Consider the following 16,044-nt stretch of genomic DNA (forward strand, 5'->3'; position numbering starts at 1 on the left):
GGGAGGAAAGGGGAAGTGGAGGGCGGGAGGAGGAGAGGGGAGAGATGTGTCATTTGGCGTCAAGTCAAATCAGTCAAGGACTGTGCTGGGCAGCCCCCAGGTGCCACCACGATTACAGCACCAACATAGCATGCCCACAACTCTTTGGGAGGAAACCAGAGCACCTTGAAGAAACCCACATGGTCACAGTGAGAATGTGCAAGTTCCTTCCCAAACTCAGCAAGAATTGAAACCAATCTTAGAGCTGATGCTATTAAGTAACCTCTACATCACCATACTGCTGCCCCATAAGAAGTGAAGCACTTGGATGAAACTAAAGATATAATGGATATTTGATTACTTTGGTTACATTGCTACTATTTGGTTATTGCAAATTAATAAATAATGTAATACTTGCATAATTGTTCTACCTTCTTCAGCTCCTCGTAGGTTATCAGCAAAAAGTTGAATTCATCCTTGTGAACGTACCAGTCCTTGATGTGGTCAAACCAACAGCTGAATATCACTGTTGGAGAAGGAGAACATAAAATTACACTTATGTTTTGGCTGTTTTAATAATGATTAAACACTCCTGATAACTTTTCCCTAAATAGACATGCATTCAGTAAAACGAAAGCAATCAGATTTCTTCTCTAAGAAGAACGTAAAACTGAATAAGAATTAAAATCAGTTTAATATCTCCATAAATGTTGTGTAATTTGTTAACTTTGTGGCAGTAGAACATGATAAATAAAAAACCTGAATTACAGCAAGTATATATATATATGTATTCTAAATAGTTACATTAAGACATATAAAGAAAAAAGTGATTTAAAAAAAGCAGTGAGGCAGTGTTCATGTGCATCTAGAAACCTGATGGCAGAGGGGAAAGCACTGTTCCTGCATTGCTGAGTGTGTGCCTTCAAACTTCTCTCTCTCTCCTTAATGGTATCAAAGAGAAGATGGCATGACCTGGGTGGTGAGAATCCTTAATGAAGGACCCCACTTTTCTGAGGCATTGCTCCTTGAAGATGTAGTGGGTACTATGGAGGCTGGTACCCATGATGGAGCTGACTAACTTTACAACTCTCTGCAGCTTGCTGTGATCATGTGTAGCAGCCTCTCGCTTACACCCCCACCCCCGCCATACCATATGGTGATGCAGCCAGTTAGAATGCTCTCACAGTACATCATGTGCTTGAGGTGATTCGAGTGATTTTAGGTGAAAACTGTACATAATTTTTATAGAGCAACTATGAAGTATTGATGGTGATGATGAATCTGGGTGATTTCAGTTTATAAAACTGTACGACAATAGGAGCAGAAGTAGCCCATTCAGCCCATCGAGTCTGCTCTGCCATTCCATCTTGACTAATTTATTATCCCTCTCAACCCCATTCTGCTGCCTTCTCACTGTAACTTTTGAAGCCCTGACTAATCAATAATCTATTACCCTCTGCTATAAAAGTACTTGTCCTATTTATTGTTCCACATTACAGACAAAGGATGCAGCTAGAGAGACATAAATTCATGTTCATGGCCTTGCCTAGAAGAGTTTGGTGTGAAAAAGTGCCTTCCTTGAATATAACCTTCCCAGCATTTTTAATGCTTGCTCCCTATGTGACTCCCTTGTCCATTCGTCCCCCCCATCCCTCCCCACCGATCTCCCTCCTGGCACTGATCTTTGTAAGCGGAACAAGTGCTACACATGCCCTTACACTTCCTCCCTCACCACCATTCAGGGACCCAGACAGTCCTTCCAGGTGAGGCAGCACTTCACCTGTGAGTCGGCTGGGGTGATATACTGCGTCCGGTGCTCCCGATGCGGCCTTCTATATATTGGCGAGACCCGATGCAGACTGGGAGATCATTTTGCTGAACACCTACGCTCTGTCCACCAGAGAAAGCAGGATCTCCGAGTGGCCACACATTTTAACTCCACGTCCCATTCCCATTCTGACATGTCTATCCACGGCCTCCTCTACTGTAAAGATGAAGCCACACTCAGGTTGGAGGAACAACACCTTATATTTGTCTGGGTAGCCTCCAACCTGATGGCATGAACATTGACTTCTCTAACTTCCGCTAATGCCCCACCTCCCTCTCATACCCCATCCGTTATTTATTTATATACACACGTTCTTTTTCTCTCTCTCCTTTTTCTCCCTCTGTCCCTCTGACTATACCCCTTGCCCATCCTCTGGGCTTCCCACCTCCCCCTTTCTTTCTCCCTAGGCCTCCTGTTCCATAATCCTCTCATATCCCTTTTGCCAATCACCTGTCCAACTCTTGGCTCCATCCCTCCCCCTCCTGTCTTCTCCTATCATTTTGGATCTCCCCCTCCCCCTCCCACTTTCAAATCTCTTACTAGCTCTTCCTTCAGTTCGTCCTGACGAAGGGTCTTGGCCTGAAACGTCGACTGCACCTCTTCCTAGAGATGCTGCCTGGCCTGCTGCGTTCACCAGCAACTTTTACGTGAGTTGCTTGAATTTCCAGCATCTGCAGATTTCCTCGTGTTTGCGTTTTTAAAAGCATTTTTAATGAATGAGTCATTAATTAAATACACTCAGTAGCCACTTTATCAGGTACACCTGCTTGTTAATGCAAAATCTAATCAGGCAATCATGTGGCAGCAACTCAATGTCTAAAAGCAGTCTGACATGTTCTGAAGGAAGTAGCTGTGGAGATTGCGGAGGCATTAGCGATGATCTTTCAAAAGTCGATAGATTCTAGCATGGTTCCGGAAGACTGGAAGATTGCAAATGTCACTCCGCTATTTAAGAAGGGGGCAAGGAAGCAAAAAGGAAATTATAGACCTGTTAGCTTGACGTCGGTGGTTGGGAAGTTGTTGGAGTCGATTGTCAAGGATGAGGTTACAGAGTACCTGGAGGCATATGACAAGATAGGCAGAACTCAGCATGCATTCCTTAAAGGAAAATCCTGCCTGACAAACCTATTACAATTTTTTGAGGAAATTACCAGTAGGCTAGACAAGGGAGATGCAGTGGATGTTGTATATTTGGATTTTCAGAAGGCCTTTGACAAGGTGCCACACATGAGGCTACTTAACAAGATAAGAGCCCATGAAATTACGGGAAAGTTACATACATGGATAGAGCATTGGCTGATTGGCAGGAAACAGAGAGTGGGAATAAAAGGATCCTATTCTGGTTGGCTGCCGGTTACCAGTGGTGTTCTGCAGGGATCAGTGTTGGGGCCGCTTCTTTTTACATTGTACATCAACGATTTAGATTATGGAATAGATGGCTTTGTGGCTAAGTTTGCTGACGATACAAAGATAGGTAGGGGGGCCGGTAGTGCTGAGGAAACGGAGAGTCTGCAGAGAGACTTGGATAGATTGGAAGAATGGGCAGAGAAGTGGCAAATGAAGTACGATGTTGGAAAGTGTTTGGTTATGCACTTTGGCAGAAAAAATAAACGGGCAGACTATTATTTAAATGGGGAAATAATTCAAAGTTCTGAGATGCAACGGGACTTGGGAGTCCTCGTACAGGATACCCTTAAAGTTAACCTCCAGGTTGAGTCAGTAGTGAAGAAGGCAAATGCAATGTTGGCATTCATTTCTAGAGGAATAGAGTATAGGAGCAGGGATGTGATGTTGAGGCTCTATAAGGCGCTGGTGAGACCTCACTTGGAGTACTGTGGGCAGTTTTGGTCTCCTTATTTAAGAAAGGATGTGCTGACGTTGGAGAGGGTACAGAGAAGATTCACTAGAATGATTCCAGGAATGAGAGGGTTAACATATGAGGAATGTTTGTCCGCTCTTGGACTGTATTCCTTGGAGTTCAGAAGAATGAGGGGAGACCTGATAGAAACATTTTGAATGTTAAAAGGCATGGACAGAGTGGATGTGGCAAAGTTGTTTCCCATGATGGGGGAGTCTAGTACGAGAGGGCATGACTTAAGGGTTGAAGGGCGCCCTTTCAGAACAGAAATGCGAAGAAATTTTTTTAGTCAGAGGGTGGTGAATCTATGGAATTTGTTGCCACGGCAGCAGTGGAGGCCAAGTCATTGGGTGTTTTTAAGGCAGAGATTGATAGGTATCTGAGTAGCCAGGGCATCAAAGGTTATGGTGAGAAGGTGGGGGAGTGGGACTAAATAGGAGAAAATGGATCAGCTCATGATAAAATGGCGGAGCAGACTCGATGGGCTGAATGGCCTACTTCTGCTCCTTTGTCTTATGGCCTTATGGACATGATCAAGAGGTTCAGTTGTTGTTTAGACCAAACATCAGAATGGGGGAGAAATGCGATCTAAGTGAACTTTGACCGTGGAATGATTGTTGGTGCCAGACAAGATGGTTTGTGTATCTCAGAAACTGCTGATCTCCTGGGATTTTCATGCAGAGCAGTCTTTAGTTTACAGAGAATGTTGTGAAAAACAAAAAAAATCTAGTGAGCAGCAATTCTGTGGCTGAAAATGACTCATTAATGAGAGAGGTCAGAGGAGAATGATCAGACTGGTTCGAGCTGACAGGAAGGCGACAGTAACTCAAAATAAGCACACGTTATAACAGTGGCGTGCAGAACAGCATCTCTGAATGCACAACATATTGAACCTTGAAGTGGATGGGCTACAGCAGAAGACCATGAACATACACTCAGTGGCTACTTTACAAAGACGTCACAGGGGGTGCATAATAAAGTGGCTACTAAGTGTATTTGCCCCACTAAAAATGATAACTAATCCTAACAGGACAACACTATGAAGTCTGGGAAAGCACCCCAAAAAATTCTGCAACCAAGTACAGCTGCCAGTAACTGGGCCGCCAAATTCCAGGATGCAACGTGAAGCTGGAAGAGATTGTAAAAGTGTTAGAGAGACGCAAGAAGTTTAGCAGATGCAGCACACACAAAATGCTGGGGGGCCTCAACAGATCAGGCAGCATCTTGGAAATGAATGAACAGTCAACGTTTCAGACTAAGACCCTTCTCAGAACTGAGAAAATGGGAAAGATGCCGGAATAAAAATGTGAGAGCTAGGCGCTTGTCTTGGTTGTCAGAGGCTCATTCAGGAGCACCACCATTACCACCCCCGGCTACTACAACCTTAATGACTTCTCTCTAGTTTTGTACATTTCATTCAACATCCCCATCACCCTTTCATTTACTAAATATAATTAAGACTAGGTCACTACTATGCAAAAGATAAAAGGTTTGGCGAACAAACTGACAATTACACAAAGCTGACACATTTACCTCTACCATCAAGGAATTTTTCAAAGAAGTCCGTGAAATCCTTTGGTGCTTCACACAGGGCAAAATAGTTATGGAAATAATATGAAGAGACCAGGGTGTCCTTAGGATTCCGTGCAACATAAATAACCTACAAGGAAAGAACAAGAGCAGAACAGCTAAAATTACACAAAACGTAAATGATTGAGTAACACACATCAAAGTTGCTGGTGAACGCAGCAGGCCAGGCAGCATCTCTAGGAAGAGATACACTCAGACGTAGTAGGTCTTCATTGGTGTTTCTGTAACAGTTTTGTTTAACCTTTCAGGGTTATTAGCCCTGAGCCGAATCCACCCCCCTCCCCCACCAACCTGGAGAACCGGTGGACCACTCTTAGTTTGGCGACTGACCTTTGACCTGTTTGGCATGGATGAACCTACCAAGAGCCAAAGCATAAAGCTCCGATTCTAGCAAACATAGCTCTTCGGGTCACTGAGGCTGTTACATATCCCGTGAGCATGACATAATTATGTTGTGAGCTTGATGTAATTATCTTGTAATGGGCATGATGTAATTGTCTCCTAACTGTGGGGTGATGTTATGTCACGTGATGGCATGTTCCAAACAGTATTTAAACAAAACCTGCCAATGTGACACTGTTCTCATTTTTATTTTTAGTGCAATGTTGCTGTTGCTGGTCAGATGTTTGGAGACACCACCGGTCTTGTTTGTTGCAGGTTTATTTTTCCCTTACAGTCCAGTATCGGAGAGTGAAGGCATTACCAGCGTTATCCGAGTTCAAAGGATTGGGTAAAGTTAATGTCGTTCAGCATCTTGGGAATAGAACATAGAACATAGAATAGTACAGGCCCTTCGGCCCACAATGTTGTGCCGACCCTCAAACCCTGCCTCCCATATAAGCCCCCATCTTAAGTTCCTCCATATACCTGTCTAGTAGTCTCTTAAATTTCACTAGTGTATCTGCCTCCACCACAGACTCAGGCACCAACTCATTCCACGCACCAACCACTCTCTGAGTAAAAAACCTTCCTCTAATATCCCCCTTGAACTTCCCACCCCTTACCTTAAAGCCATGTCCTCTTGTATTGAGCAGTGGTGCCCTGGGGAAGAGGCACTGGCTATCCACTCTATCTATTCCTCTTATTATCTTGTACACTTCTATCATGTCTCCTCTCATCTCCTTCTCTCCAAAGGTTAAAGCCCTAGCTCCCTTAATCTCTGATCATAATGCATACTTTCTAAACCAGGCAGCATCCTTGTAAATCTCCTCTGTACCCTTTCCAATGCTTCCACATCCTTCCTATAGTGAGGCGACCAGAACTGGACACAGTACTCCAAGTGTGGCCTAACCAGAGTTTTATAGAGCTGCATCACTACCGCACGACTTTTAAACTCTATCCCTCGACTTATGAAAGCTAACACCCCATAAGCTTTCTTAACTACCCTATCCACCTGTGAGGCAACTTTCAGGGATCTGTGGACATGTACCCCCAGATCCCTCTGTTCCTCCACTCTACCAAGTATCCTGCCATTTACTTTGTACTCTGCCTTGGAGTTTGTCCTTCCAAAGTGTACCACCTCAAACTTCTCCAGGTTGAACTTCATCTGCCACTTCTCAGCCCATTTCGGCATCCTATCAATGTCTCTCTGCAATCTTTGACAATCCTCTACACTATCTACAACACCACCAACCTTTGGGTCATCTGTAAACTTGCCAACCCACCCTTCTACCCCCACATTCAGGTCGTTAATAAAAATCAAGAAAGGTAGAGGTCCCAGAACAGATCCTTGTGAGACACCACTAGTTACAATCCTCCAGTCTGAATGTACTCCCTCCACCACGACCCTCTGCCTTCTGCAGGCAACCCAATTCTGAATCCACCTGGCCAAACTTCCCTGGATCCCATGCCTTCTGACTTTCTGAATAAGCCTACCGTGTGGAACCTTGTCAAATGCCTTACTAAAATCCATGTAGATCACATCCACTGCACTACCCTCATCTACATGCCTGGTCACCTCCTCAAAGAACTCTATCAGGCTTGTTAGACATGATCTGCCCTTCACAAAGCCATGCTGACTGTCCCTGATCAGACCATGATTCTCTAAATGCCCATAGATCCTAGCTCTAAGAATCTTTTCCAACAGCTTTCCCACCACAGACGTAAGGCTCACTGGTCTATAATTACCTGGACTATCTCTACTACCTTTTTTGAACAAGGGGACAACATTCGCCTCCCTCCAATCCTCCGGTACCATTCCCGTGGACAACGATCAACCTTTTTAAACTTTGTTCGGGAATTGTGGCATGCACATTTGAGTAAAACCCCTGCTAGGTCAGGAAGGTTTGTGCAGTGACCACCCTCCAGTCAAAAACCTTTATTTCTTCGTGATTCCTTCGGACAAGGCATCTCTCGGCTGAGATGGATAGATTCGTTATTACTTCAAAGGAATCATTGTTTCGGGGAAATCTCTCCTTAATGACTGTATAAATCACATAGACTTTTGAATTTATCACTTTAAGTCTGTCCTTGGATGAGAACTCCTTAAGAACAGTTTATAAGTTTTGACTGTTTGTTCGATATAGTCGCCTAACTGTTATCTTCCGGTTAAGTTAGTCGTTTGTTTACTTTTCAATGTTTTGAGCAGAGGTTAATAAATATTGTTGTTTGTTATAAATGCTGACTCAATTTCATATCCATTGTTGCTGGCTACTTAACAAGGCTCACAAGCTCCAGACCACGACAAGATTGTGTCCTCTTGGAGGATTTGCTACTCTGTATGACCTAATACTGCTCCTATGTCTTAGTCTTAATTAATGTACAAACCACTTTTAATTTTAGATTCTACAATGACTGAGTTGCATCTCCTTATTTGCTTCAGGGGAAAAGTAGTTTCTAACCAATGCAATGAAGTTCAGTCATATGGTCTGGAAACTGGCCATTTGGCCCATTAAGTGCATGTCAACCAATGGGCAGCCATCTGTATAATAACATTACAGGAAAGATACTGGCATGGACAGAGGAATGGCTGACATGCAGAAGGCAACGAGTGGGAATAAAGGGGGCTTTTTCCGGTTGGCTGCCAGTGACTAGTGGTGTTCCTCAGGGGTCAGTATTGGGATCCCTACTTTTCACATTGTTTGTCAATGATTTAGATAATGGAATGGATGGCTTGTGGCAAAGTTTGCAGATGATACGAAGATAAGTGGAGGGGGAGGTAGTGCTGATGAAGCAACGTGATTGCAGTAGGACTTGGACACATTGGAAGAACGGGCAAAAAAGTAGCAGATGGAACAGTGTTGGGAAATGCGTTCTGGTAAAAGGAATAAAAGTGCAGACTATTATCTAAATGGGGAGAAAATTCAACATTAGAGGTGCAAAGGGACTGATTTCAAGGGGAATAGAATATAAAAGCAAGGAGATAATGCTGAGGCTTTACAAGATGCTAGTCAAGCCGCACTTGGTGTATTGGCAACAGTTTCGAGCCCCATATATCAGAAAGGATGCATTGTCATTAGAGAGAGTCCAGAGGAGGTTCACAAGGATGATTCCGGGAATGATGGGGTTACGTGTGAGGAGCGTTTGGCTGCTTTGGGCCCATACTCACTGGAGTTCAGAAGAATGTAGGCGGGGGGGGGGGATCTCATTGTAACCTACTGAATGTTGAAAGGACAAGATAGGGTGGATGTGGAGAGGATGTTTCCTATGGAGAGGATGTCCAGAACTAGAGGGCACAGCCTCAAAATTGAGGGGCGACCATTTAGAACAGAGGTAAGGAGGAACTTTTTTTAGCCAGAGAGTAGTGAATCTGTGGAATGCTCTGGCAGAGACTGTGCTGCAGGCCAAGTCTGTGGGTGTATTTAAAGTGGAGATTGGTGGTTTCCTGATTGGTCAGGGTATCAAAGGTTATAGTGAGAAGGCAGGTATATGGGGATCCAGGATCAGCCATGAGGGAATGGTGGAGCAAACTCAATGCGCCGAATGGCCTAATTCTGCTCTTATGTCTTATGGTCCAAGTCTTTGAACCCTTCAGCAACATACACAAAATCGTGGAGGAACTAAGCAGATCAGGCAGCATCCATGGAAAAAAATAAGCAGTCGACGTTTTGAGCTGAAATCCTTCTTCAACGATTACCCTCATTGATGTTACATTTCTTGCCCCACCAACATCTTTTCCATCACCTTCCCATGGATCCAAGCATCCTTTCCTATATCCCCCCCAATCAAATTTTAACACAGAGGCTGAATAACAGTCAAACTCTCTTAATTATTTTTCAATTCGTTAATATCTTCAATATCCATTTTCCATAGCGAAAAGAGATGCTCTTTTCTCCCCTCCCAAAAAAAAATCTGAGACAAATTCTACACAAGTTTTTCTTGCTTTCAAAATTAGATCTTAAACTAATCTAAATCTGCAGGCTGAAAACTGTACACGTGAGAACAACCTGGAACCAAAGTAACATTCCTTTTCTCTGCAAAAAGCAGATTAAAACTCTTAATTTGCTTTTGTCCTCTGATTTAGAGAAATCAAATCTCTCAGGGGGTTTTATTATTTAAGTATATGTAGGTACTTGCTCCATTTTCCTGTTTGATATCTGTTATTTTATTTATTTGGACTACAAATATCTTATTTTTCCTTCCCTAAGAGACTGACTGACCTCTCTGCTGCATCTGTGTCTCTGTGCACTTGCCCAGGCTAAAGGCTCACAGATTATTACCATGTATCCACGTTTGAGTGTAGCTTGAACACATTGCCTACCAGCCCTGGCCAGGACTCAGCTCATGCCTCATGGTGCAGGCAATTAGTAACTACCATATAGGCAGTTTGGCTTGATAAGTCGGAATATGTTCTATGATAGAGTACAAAGAAATGTTCCAGATGATGATGAAACTCAAAGAAATAGGAAGGGAGGAAATAGACATTGACTTGGAAAGGTTTAGTCACAGATTCGAGAGCTTAGGGATATAAAGTGGCATGTTTATAGCTGGTGCAGTGTTTAAAATTTGGGCATGCTCATCCAATAAATGATAGGGGAAAAAAAACTCACTTTTCCCTTCTTTTCCTTCAAACCTTTAGGAATGAGATGGTAGGGCAAATGCGTGGTATTCAGTCGAGGTGATGGGCGTTCTGGAAATTTTGAGTTTGGCACCTCAATCCAAGGAACACGATCTATTGCGGGTTTATACTGGATTGCAGATATATCACCATCAGCATAAATTAAGCTCACTATCTGTTGCATCCAAATGGTACCTGCATGCAAGAGAGAACGGTGATAAGAAAAACACACAGAAGATCGCTCATCGTACACCTTGTAGGAAATTCCGATGGACGGTGAGGAAACTAACTCCCGGAAGGTGAATCAAATAATCAGCAGATATTAGAAATCAGAATAAAACAAGCAGATCAAGCAGCAGCTATGGAAAAAGAAGCACTCCATAGAGGGTCGGGGTGGAGATACACCTCTACCAAAGGTGGTACAAGGCGCTCCCTCACGGTTTCTCCAGAGCTTTCTCCAGAACAGATCAAGTTTTGGAGAAGGACCTCAGATCTGAAACAGTGCTTCTTTTTCCATAGCTGCTGCTATATATTGTATATAGGGACCATTTACAACGCTAAGGGCTCTGCATACAAAGCACTCCTGATAAATGTCTCGGATGTGTGGAAGAGAGAGCCCAGGGATCCTCTCAGCACTCTTCACAATCCTTTGTATGGTTTATAGAGATGTTAACCATTTCCATGGATGTTCCCATGCGGAGATGTGTAGGGGAATGGACTAATGATGGAGTCTAGAAAAATTAGACCATAAGATATAAGAGCAGAATTAGGCCTCTTGGCCCATCGACTCTGCTCTGCTATTTCATCATGGCTGATTGATTTCCCTCTCAGTCGCAATCTTCTGCCTTCTCCCCATATCTCTTCACACCCTGACCAATCAAGAATCTATCACCCTCTGCCTCCAATACTTGGCCTCCAGAGTCGCCTGTGGCAACAAGTTCCACAGATTCAGCGCTCTCTGGCTGAAGAAATTCCTCCTCAAATCCATTCTAAAAGGATGTCCCTCTATAATGAGGCTTTGTCCTCTGGTCCTAGACTCCCCCGTGCAGGAAACATCCTCACCACATCCACTCTCTAGAGGCCTTTCAATATTCAATAGTTTTTAATGAGGTCATCCTTCATTCTTCTGAATTCCAGTGAGTACAGCCCCAGAACCATCAAATGCTCTTCATAATGCAAGCCTTTCAATCCCAGAATAATTCTCGTGAACCTTCTTTGATCCCTCTCCAATGTCAGCACATCCTTTCTTTGGTGGGGGGCCCAAACCTGCTCACAATACTCCAAGTGAGGCCTCACCAGTGCTTTATAAAGCCTCAATATTACATTCTTGCTTTTATATTCTAGTCTTGAAATGAATGCTAACATTGCATTTACCTTCCTCATCAAAGACTCTACCTGCAAATTAACCTTGAGGGAATTCTCTGCACAAGGACTCCAAAGTCTATTTGCACCTCAGATTTTTGAGTTTTCTCTCATTTAGAAAATAGCCTATGCTTTTACTTCTATCAAAGTGCATGACTATACACTTCCCAACACTGTTATCCCATCTGCAACTTCCTTGTCCAATCTCCTAATCTGTCTAAATCATGAGGGAGCAAATTGGATAAGACATTGGCTTTGTGGGAGAAGCCAGGGAGTGGTAGTAGTCTGACCAGAGGCCTGGTACTAAAGATGGGCCACAGGGATCGGTGCTAGTCCCTTGTTGTTTGTCACACTTTGGGAAGTCCAAAACCAGGGTAGATGTTACACCATGAACGGTAGGGCACTGGGGAATGTGGTAGAATAAAGGAGTCTGGAAATACAGGTCCATAATTCACTGAAAGTGGCATTACAGGTAAATAGGGTCATAAAGAAAGCTTTTGGCACGTTGGCCTTCATAAATCAATGTATCAAGCACAAGAGATGGAGTGTTATGTAGAAATTGTATAAGACATTTGTGAGGCTTAATTTGGAGTATTGTGTGCAGTTTTGGTCACCTACTTACAGGAAAGATGTAAACAAGATTGAAAGAGTACGGAGAAAATTGACAAGGATGTTGCTGGGTCAGGTGGACCTGAGTTATAGCGTATGGAAAGTTTGAATAGGTTAGGACTTTATTCCTTAGAATGTAAAAGATTGAGAGGAAATTCAATAGAGGTATACAAAAATATGGAGGGTATAGATAGGGTAAATGTAAGCAGGCTTTTTCCACTGAGTTGGGGGGGACTACAACCAGAGGTTGTGGGTTAACGGTGAAAGGAGAGAAGCTTAACAGGAACATAAGGGGAAACTTCTTCACTAGTGCTGCATGCGAGTTTGATCTCAACGTTTAATGGAAGTTTGAATAAGTACATGGATAGTGGGGGTATTGAGAGTTATGATAACGGTGCAGGTTAATGGAGTAGGCAGCTTAAATGGCTTTGGCATGGACTAGATGGGCCAAAGGGCTTGTATTTCTCTACGACTCTAAGTCCTTCTGTAGCCTCTCTACTTCCTCAAGACTACCTGCCTTTCATCCTATCTTTGCAACAAAGCCATCAATTCCATCATCCATATCATTGATATATAATACAAAAAGAATCGGTCCCCATGCAGACCCCTGTGGAACACTAGTCATAGGCAGCCAACCAATGAAAGCTCCCTTTATTCCCACTCCTTTCCTCCTGCTAATCAGCCACTGCTCTGTGCCAGTAACTTTCCTAGAATACTATGGGGCTCTTAACTTGTTAAACAGCCTCATGTGTGGCACTTGAAAAGGGCTTCTGAAAATCCAAGTACATAACACCCACTGAATTTTGTTTGTCTATTCTGGTTGTTATTTCTTCACAGAATACCAACAGATTTGTCAAATTTTCCACTGAATGCAGATCCTAAAACCACTTCCTCAACGTCTGATCCCTGACACCTGGAACTTCCACCATACTGCTAGAATCTTCCACAATGATTACTGATGCAAAATACTTATTCAGTTCGTCCGCTATTTCCTTGTCCCCCATTACTACCTCTCCAGCATTATTTTCCAGCAGTCCAATATCTACTCTTGCCTCCCTTTCATTCTTTGTGTATCTGAAGAACCTCTTGGTATCCTCTTCAATATTATTGGCTAACTTTCCTTCATATTCCATCTTTTCCTTCTTAATAATTTTTTTTTGTTGCCTTCTGTTGGTTTTTAAATGCATCCTAATCCTCTAATATCCCACTAATTTATGCTCCATTATCTGCCCTCTCTTCGGCTTTTATGTTGGATTTGACTTCTCTTATTAGTCATGGTTTTGTCATCTTGCCTTTAGAATAATTCTTCCTCTTTAGGATGTATAGATCCTGTGCCTTTGGAATTGCTTTCAGAAATTCCAGCCATTGTGCTCTACCGCCATCCCTGCCACTGTTTTTAAGACCATAAGATCATATTATGATCACTTGCCCTAAGAGGTCCTTTACATTAAGCTCTCTAATCAATTCTGGTCCATTCCACAACACCCAATCCAGAATATCTGATTCCCTAGAGGGCTCAACCACGAGCTGCTCAAAAAAGCCATCTCATGGGCTTTCCCCCTTCTGGAATTCAGCACCAACCTGATTTTACCAATCTACCTGCATAGTGAAAGCCCCATGATTATTCTAACATTGCCCTTTTGGCATGCATCCCCCCCACAGTAATTTATAGACCACATCCTTACTACTGTTGGTCTGTAAATAACTCCCATCAGGGTCTTTTTACCTTTGTAGTTCCTCAGCTGTACCCACAATGATTCAACAGTTGAAGTGGAACAGGAGGTATGCATCAAGAATATTGACAAATCAGATAGGAGGATGAAGAAGATTGGACCCAAGGATGATAGGAGATTGGAGGATGAAGAAGATTGGACCCAAGATCTGATAATAAACAGGAGAAAAGTGACATTTAAGCTTGACACTGGGGCAAAGTGCAATGTAATGTCGGCAGAAACATTCAACTCACTGGACATCAGAGGAAGACTGGAAAAATCCACCTGCAAGCTTGTTGTATATTTCGGCCACAAGATGTTGCCACTGGGCAAAAAAGCACTCACCTGTGTGTACAAAGGTCAAAATACAAGATCGAGTTTGAAATAGTACGGCAACATGTTTCAGCAATACTGGGCAAAGCAACGTGCACAAAGCTAGGCCTGGTGAAGCGAATCTATGGCGTTAAAAAAGGAAATGACATTTTCAAAGACTTTGATGACTTGTTTTCTGGATTAGGATGTTTACCAGGGAAACACCATATCCAGATTGATCCAACTATCGCACCAGTCGTGCATGCCCCGAGAAACATTCCAGTAGCTCTCAGGGATCGCGTAGTGGAGGAGCTACACAGAATGGAACAGATAGAAGTCATAACAAGACAAATAGAACCGACCGACTGGGTGAATAGAATGGTGACAGTGGTCACAGAGAAAAAGACGAGGATTTGCATGGATCCACAAGATCTCAACCAAGCCATCAAAAGAGAGCACTATCTGCTGCTCACGGTTGAAGGGTTGTCTCCCGCATGCCTACTGCAAAATATTTTTCAGTATTAGACGCAAATCAAGGCTTCTGGCAGATCAAGCTGGATGAAGAAAGTTCCAAATTATGCACTTTCAACACGCCCATAGGGAGATATCGTTTCCTGCGTCTACCCTTTGGAATTTCTTCTGCATCAGAGGTATTCCAGAGATCCGTGGCACAAGTGATTGAAGGCCTGGACGGGGTGGTCAACATCACTGATGATTTGCTGATATGGGGTGACACAATTGAGGAACATGATCAGAGACTGAGGAAGCTCCTGGAGAGAGCACGTGAGTACAACCTAAAACTGAACAAAAGTAAATGTAAGATCAGAACTACAGAGATCAAGTACATAGGTCATGTGCTCAGCGCTGATGGGCTAAAACCAAATGATGAAAAGGTCAGAGCTATGGTACAGCTACCACCACCCAAAGACAAACAAGCAAGAACTATTGAGGTTCATGGGCATGATACAGTATCTTGCCAAATTCATTCCCAACTTATCAGAGGTCAGCACTCCACTCCGAAAGCTACTAGAGAGCAACACTGAATGGCATTGGGAAGACAAACAAATGAAAAGTTTTGACACATTGAAGCAGTTGGTTACCAATGCACCAGCACTCAAGTTCTATGATGTCAATAAACCGGTGACGATGTCTGTGGATGCCAGTTCGGAGGGAATAGGAGCTGTTATACTGCAGGATGGGAGGCCTGTGGCGTATGGATCACGAGCACTTACGGACTGTCAACGCCGATATGCTCAAATCGAGAAGGAATTACTCACCATAGTTTATGGGTGTGAGAAATTCCACCAATATGTATATGGCAAAGAAATCCAGGTTGAGAGTGATCACAAACCACTTGAGAGCATCTTCAAAAAGCCACTCCACCAAGCTTCTATGAGGCTGCAAAGGATGCTTCTCAGGCTACAGAGGTACACTCTCACAGTCACCCATAAGCCAGGAAAAGAACTGTACATCGCTGATGCTTTGAGCCGTGCTTACCTCAAAGAGCAAAAGGAAGAGTTGCTAGGAAGAGAGCTGGGGGTCAACTGGGTTACACCTCTGCTACCCATCTCTGAGGAGAAATTGAACATGTTTAGGAAAGTGACTGCAGATGATCCTGAAATGCAAATGCTAAGAGACATTACAATGAATGGATGGCCAACAGAAGGAAAAGATGTTCCAAAGGAAATGCAGAAATACTGGACATTTAAAGAGGAAATCAGCTATGCATCAGGACTAATGTCCAAAACGGCAAAACTCATCGTACCAAACCAAATGAGACAGGAAATGCTCAACAGAA

General features: G+C 43.3%; 1 protein-coding gene across 1 annotated transcript in view; it reads right to left on the reverse strand.

The window, feature by feature from the left end:
• Positions 1-16,044, reverse strand: part of sult3st1 (sulfotransferase family 3, cytosolic sulfotransferase 1) — an 86,935-nt gene that overhangs the window by 11,446 nt on the left and 59,445 nt on the right. The window contains exons 4-6 of the mRNA XM_072279356.1: positions 10,244-10,446; positions 5,199-5,325; positions 411-505 (exon numbers count right to left, since the gene is read on the reverse strand). Coding sequence (XP_072135457.1) covers positions 411-505; positions 5,199-5,325; positions 10,244-10,446 — 425 coding nt within the window. The remainder of the gene's footprint in view (positions 1-410; positions 506-5,198; positions 5,326-10,243; positions 10,447-16,044) is intronic.

The sequence above is a fragment of the Mobula birostris genome, chromosome 2, assembly GCF_030028105.1.
Source record: "Mobula birostris isolate sMobBir1 chromosome 2, sMobBir1.hap1, whole genome shotgun sequence".
Lineage (NCBI taxonomy): Eukaryota > Metazoa > Chordata > Chondrichthyes > Myliobatiformes > Myliobatidae > Mobula > Mobula birostris.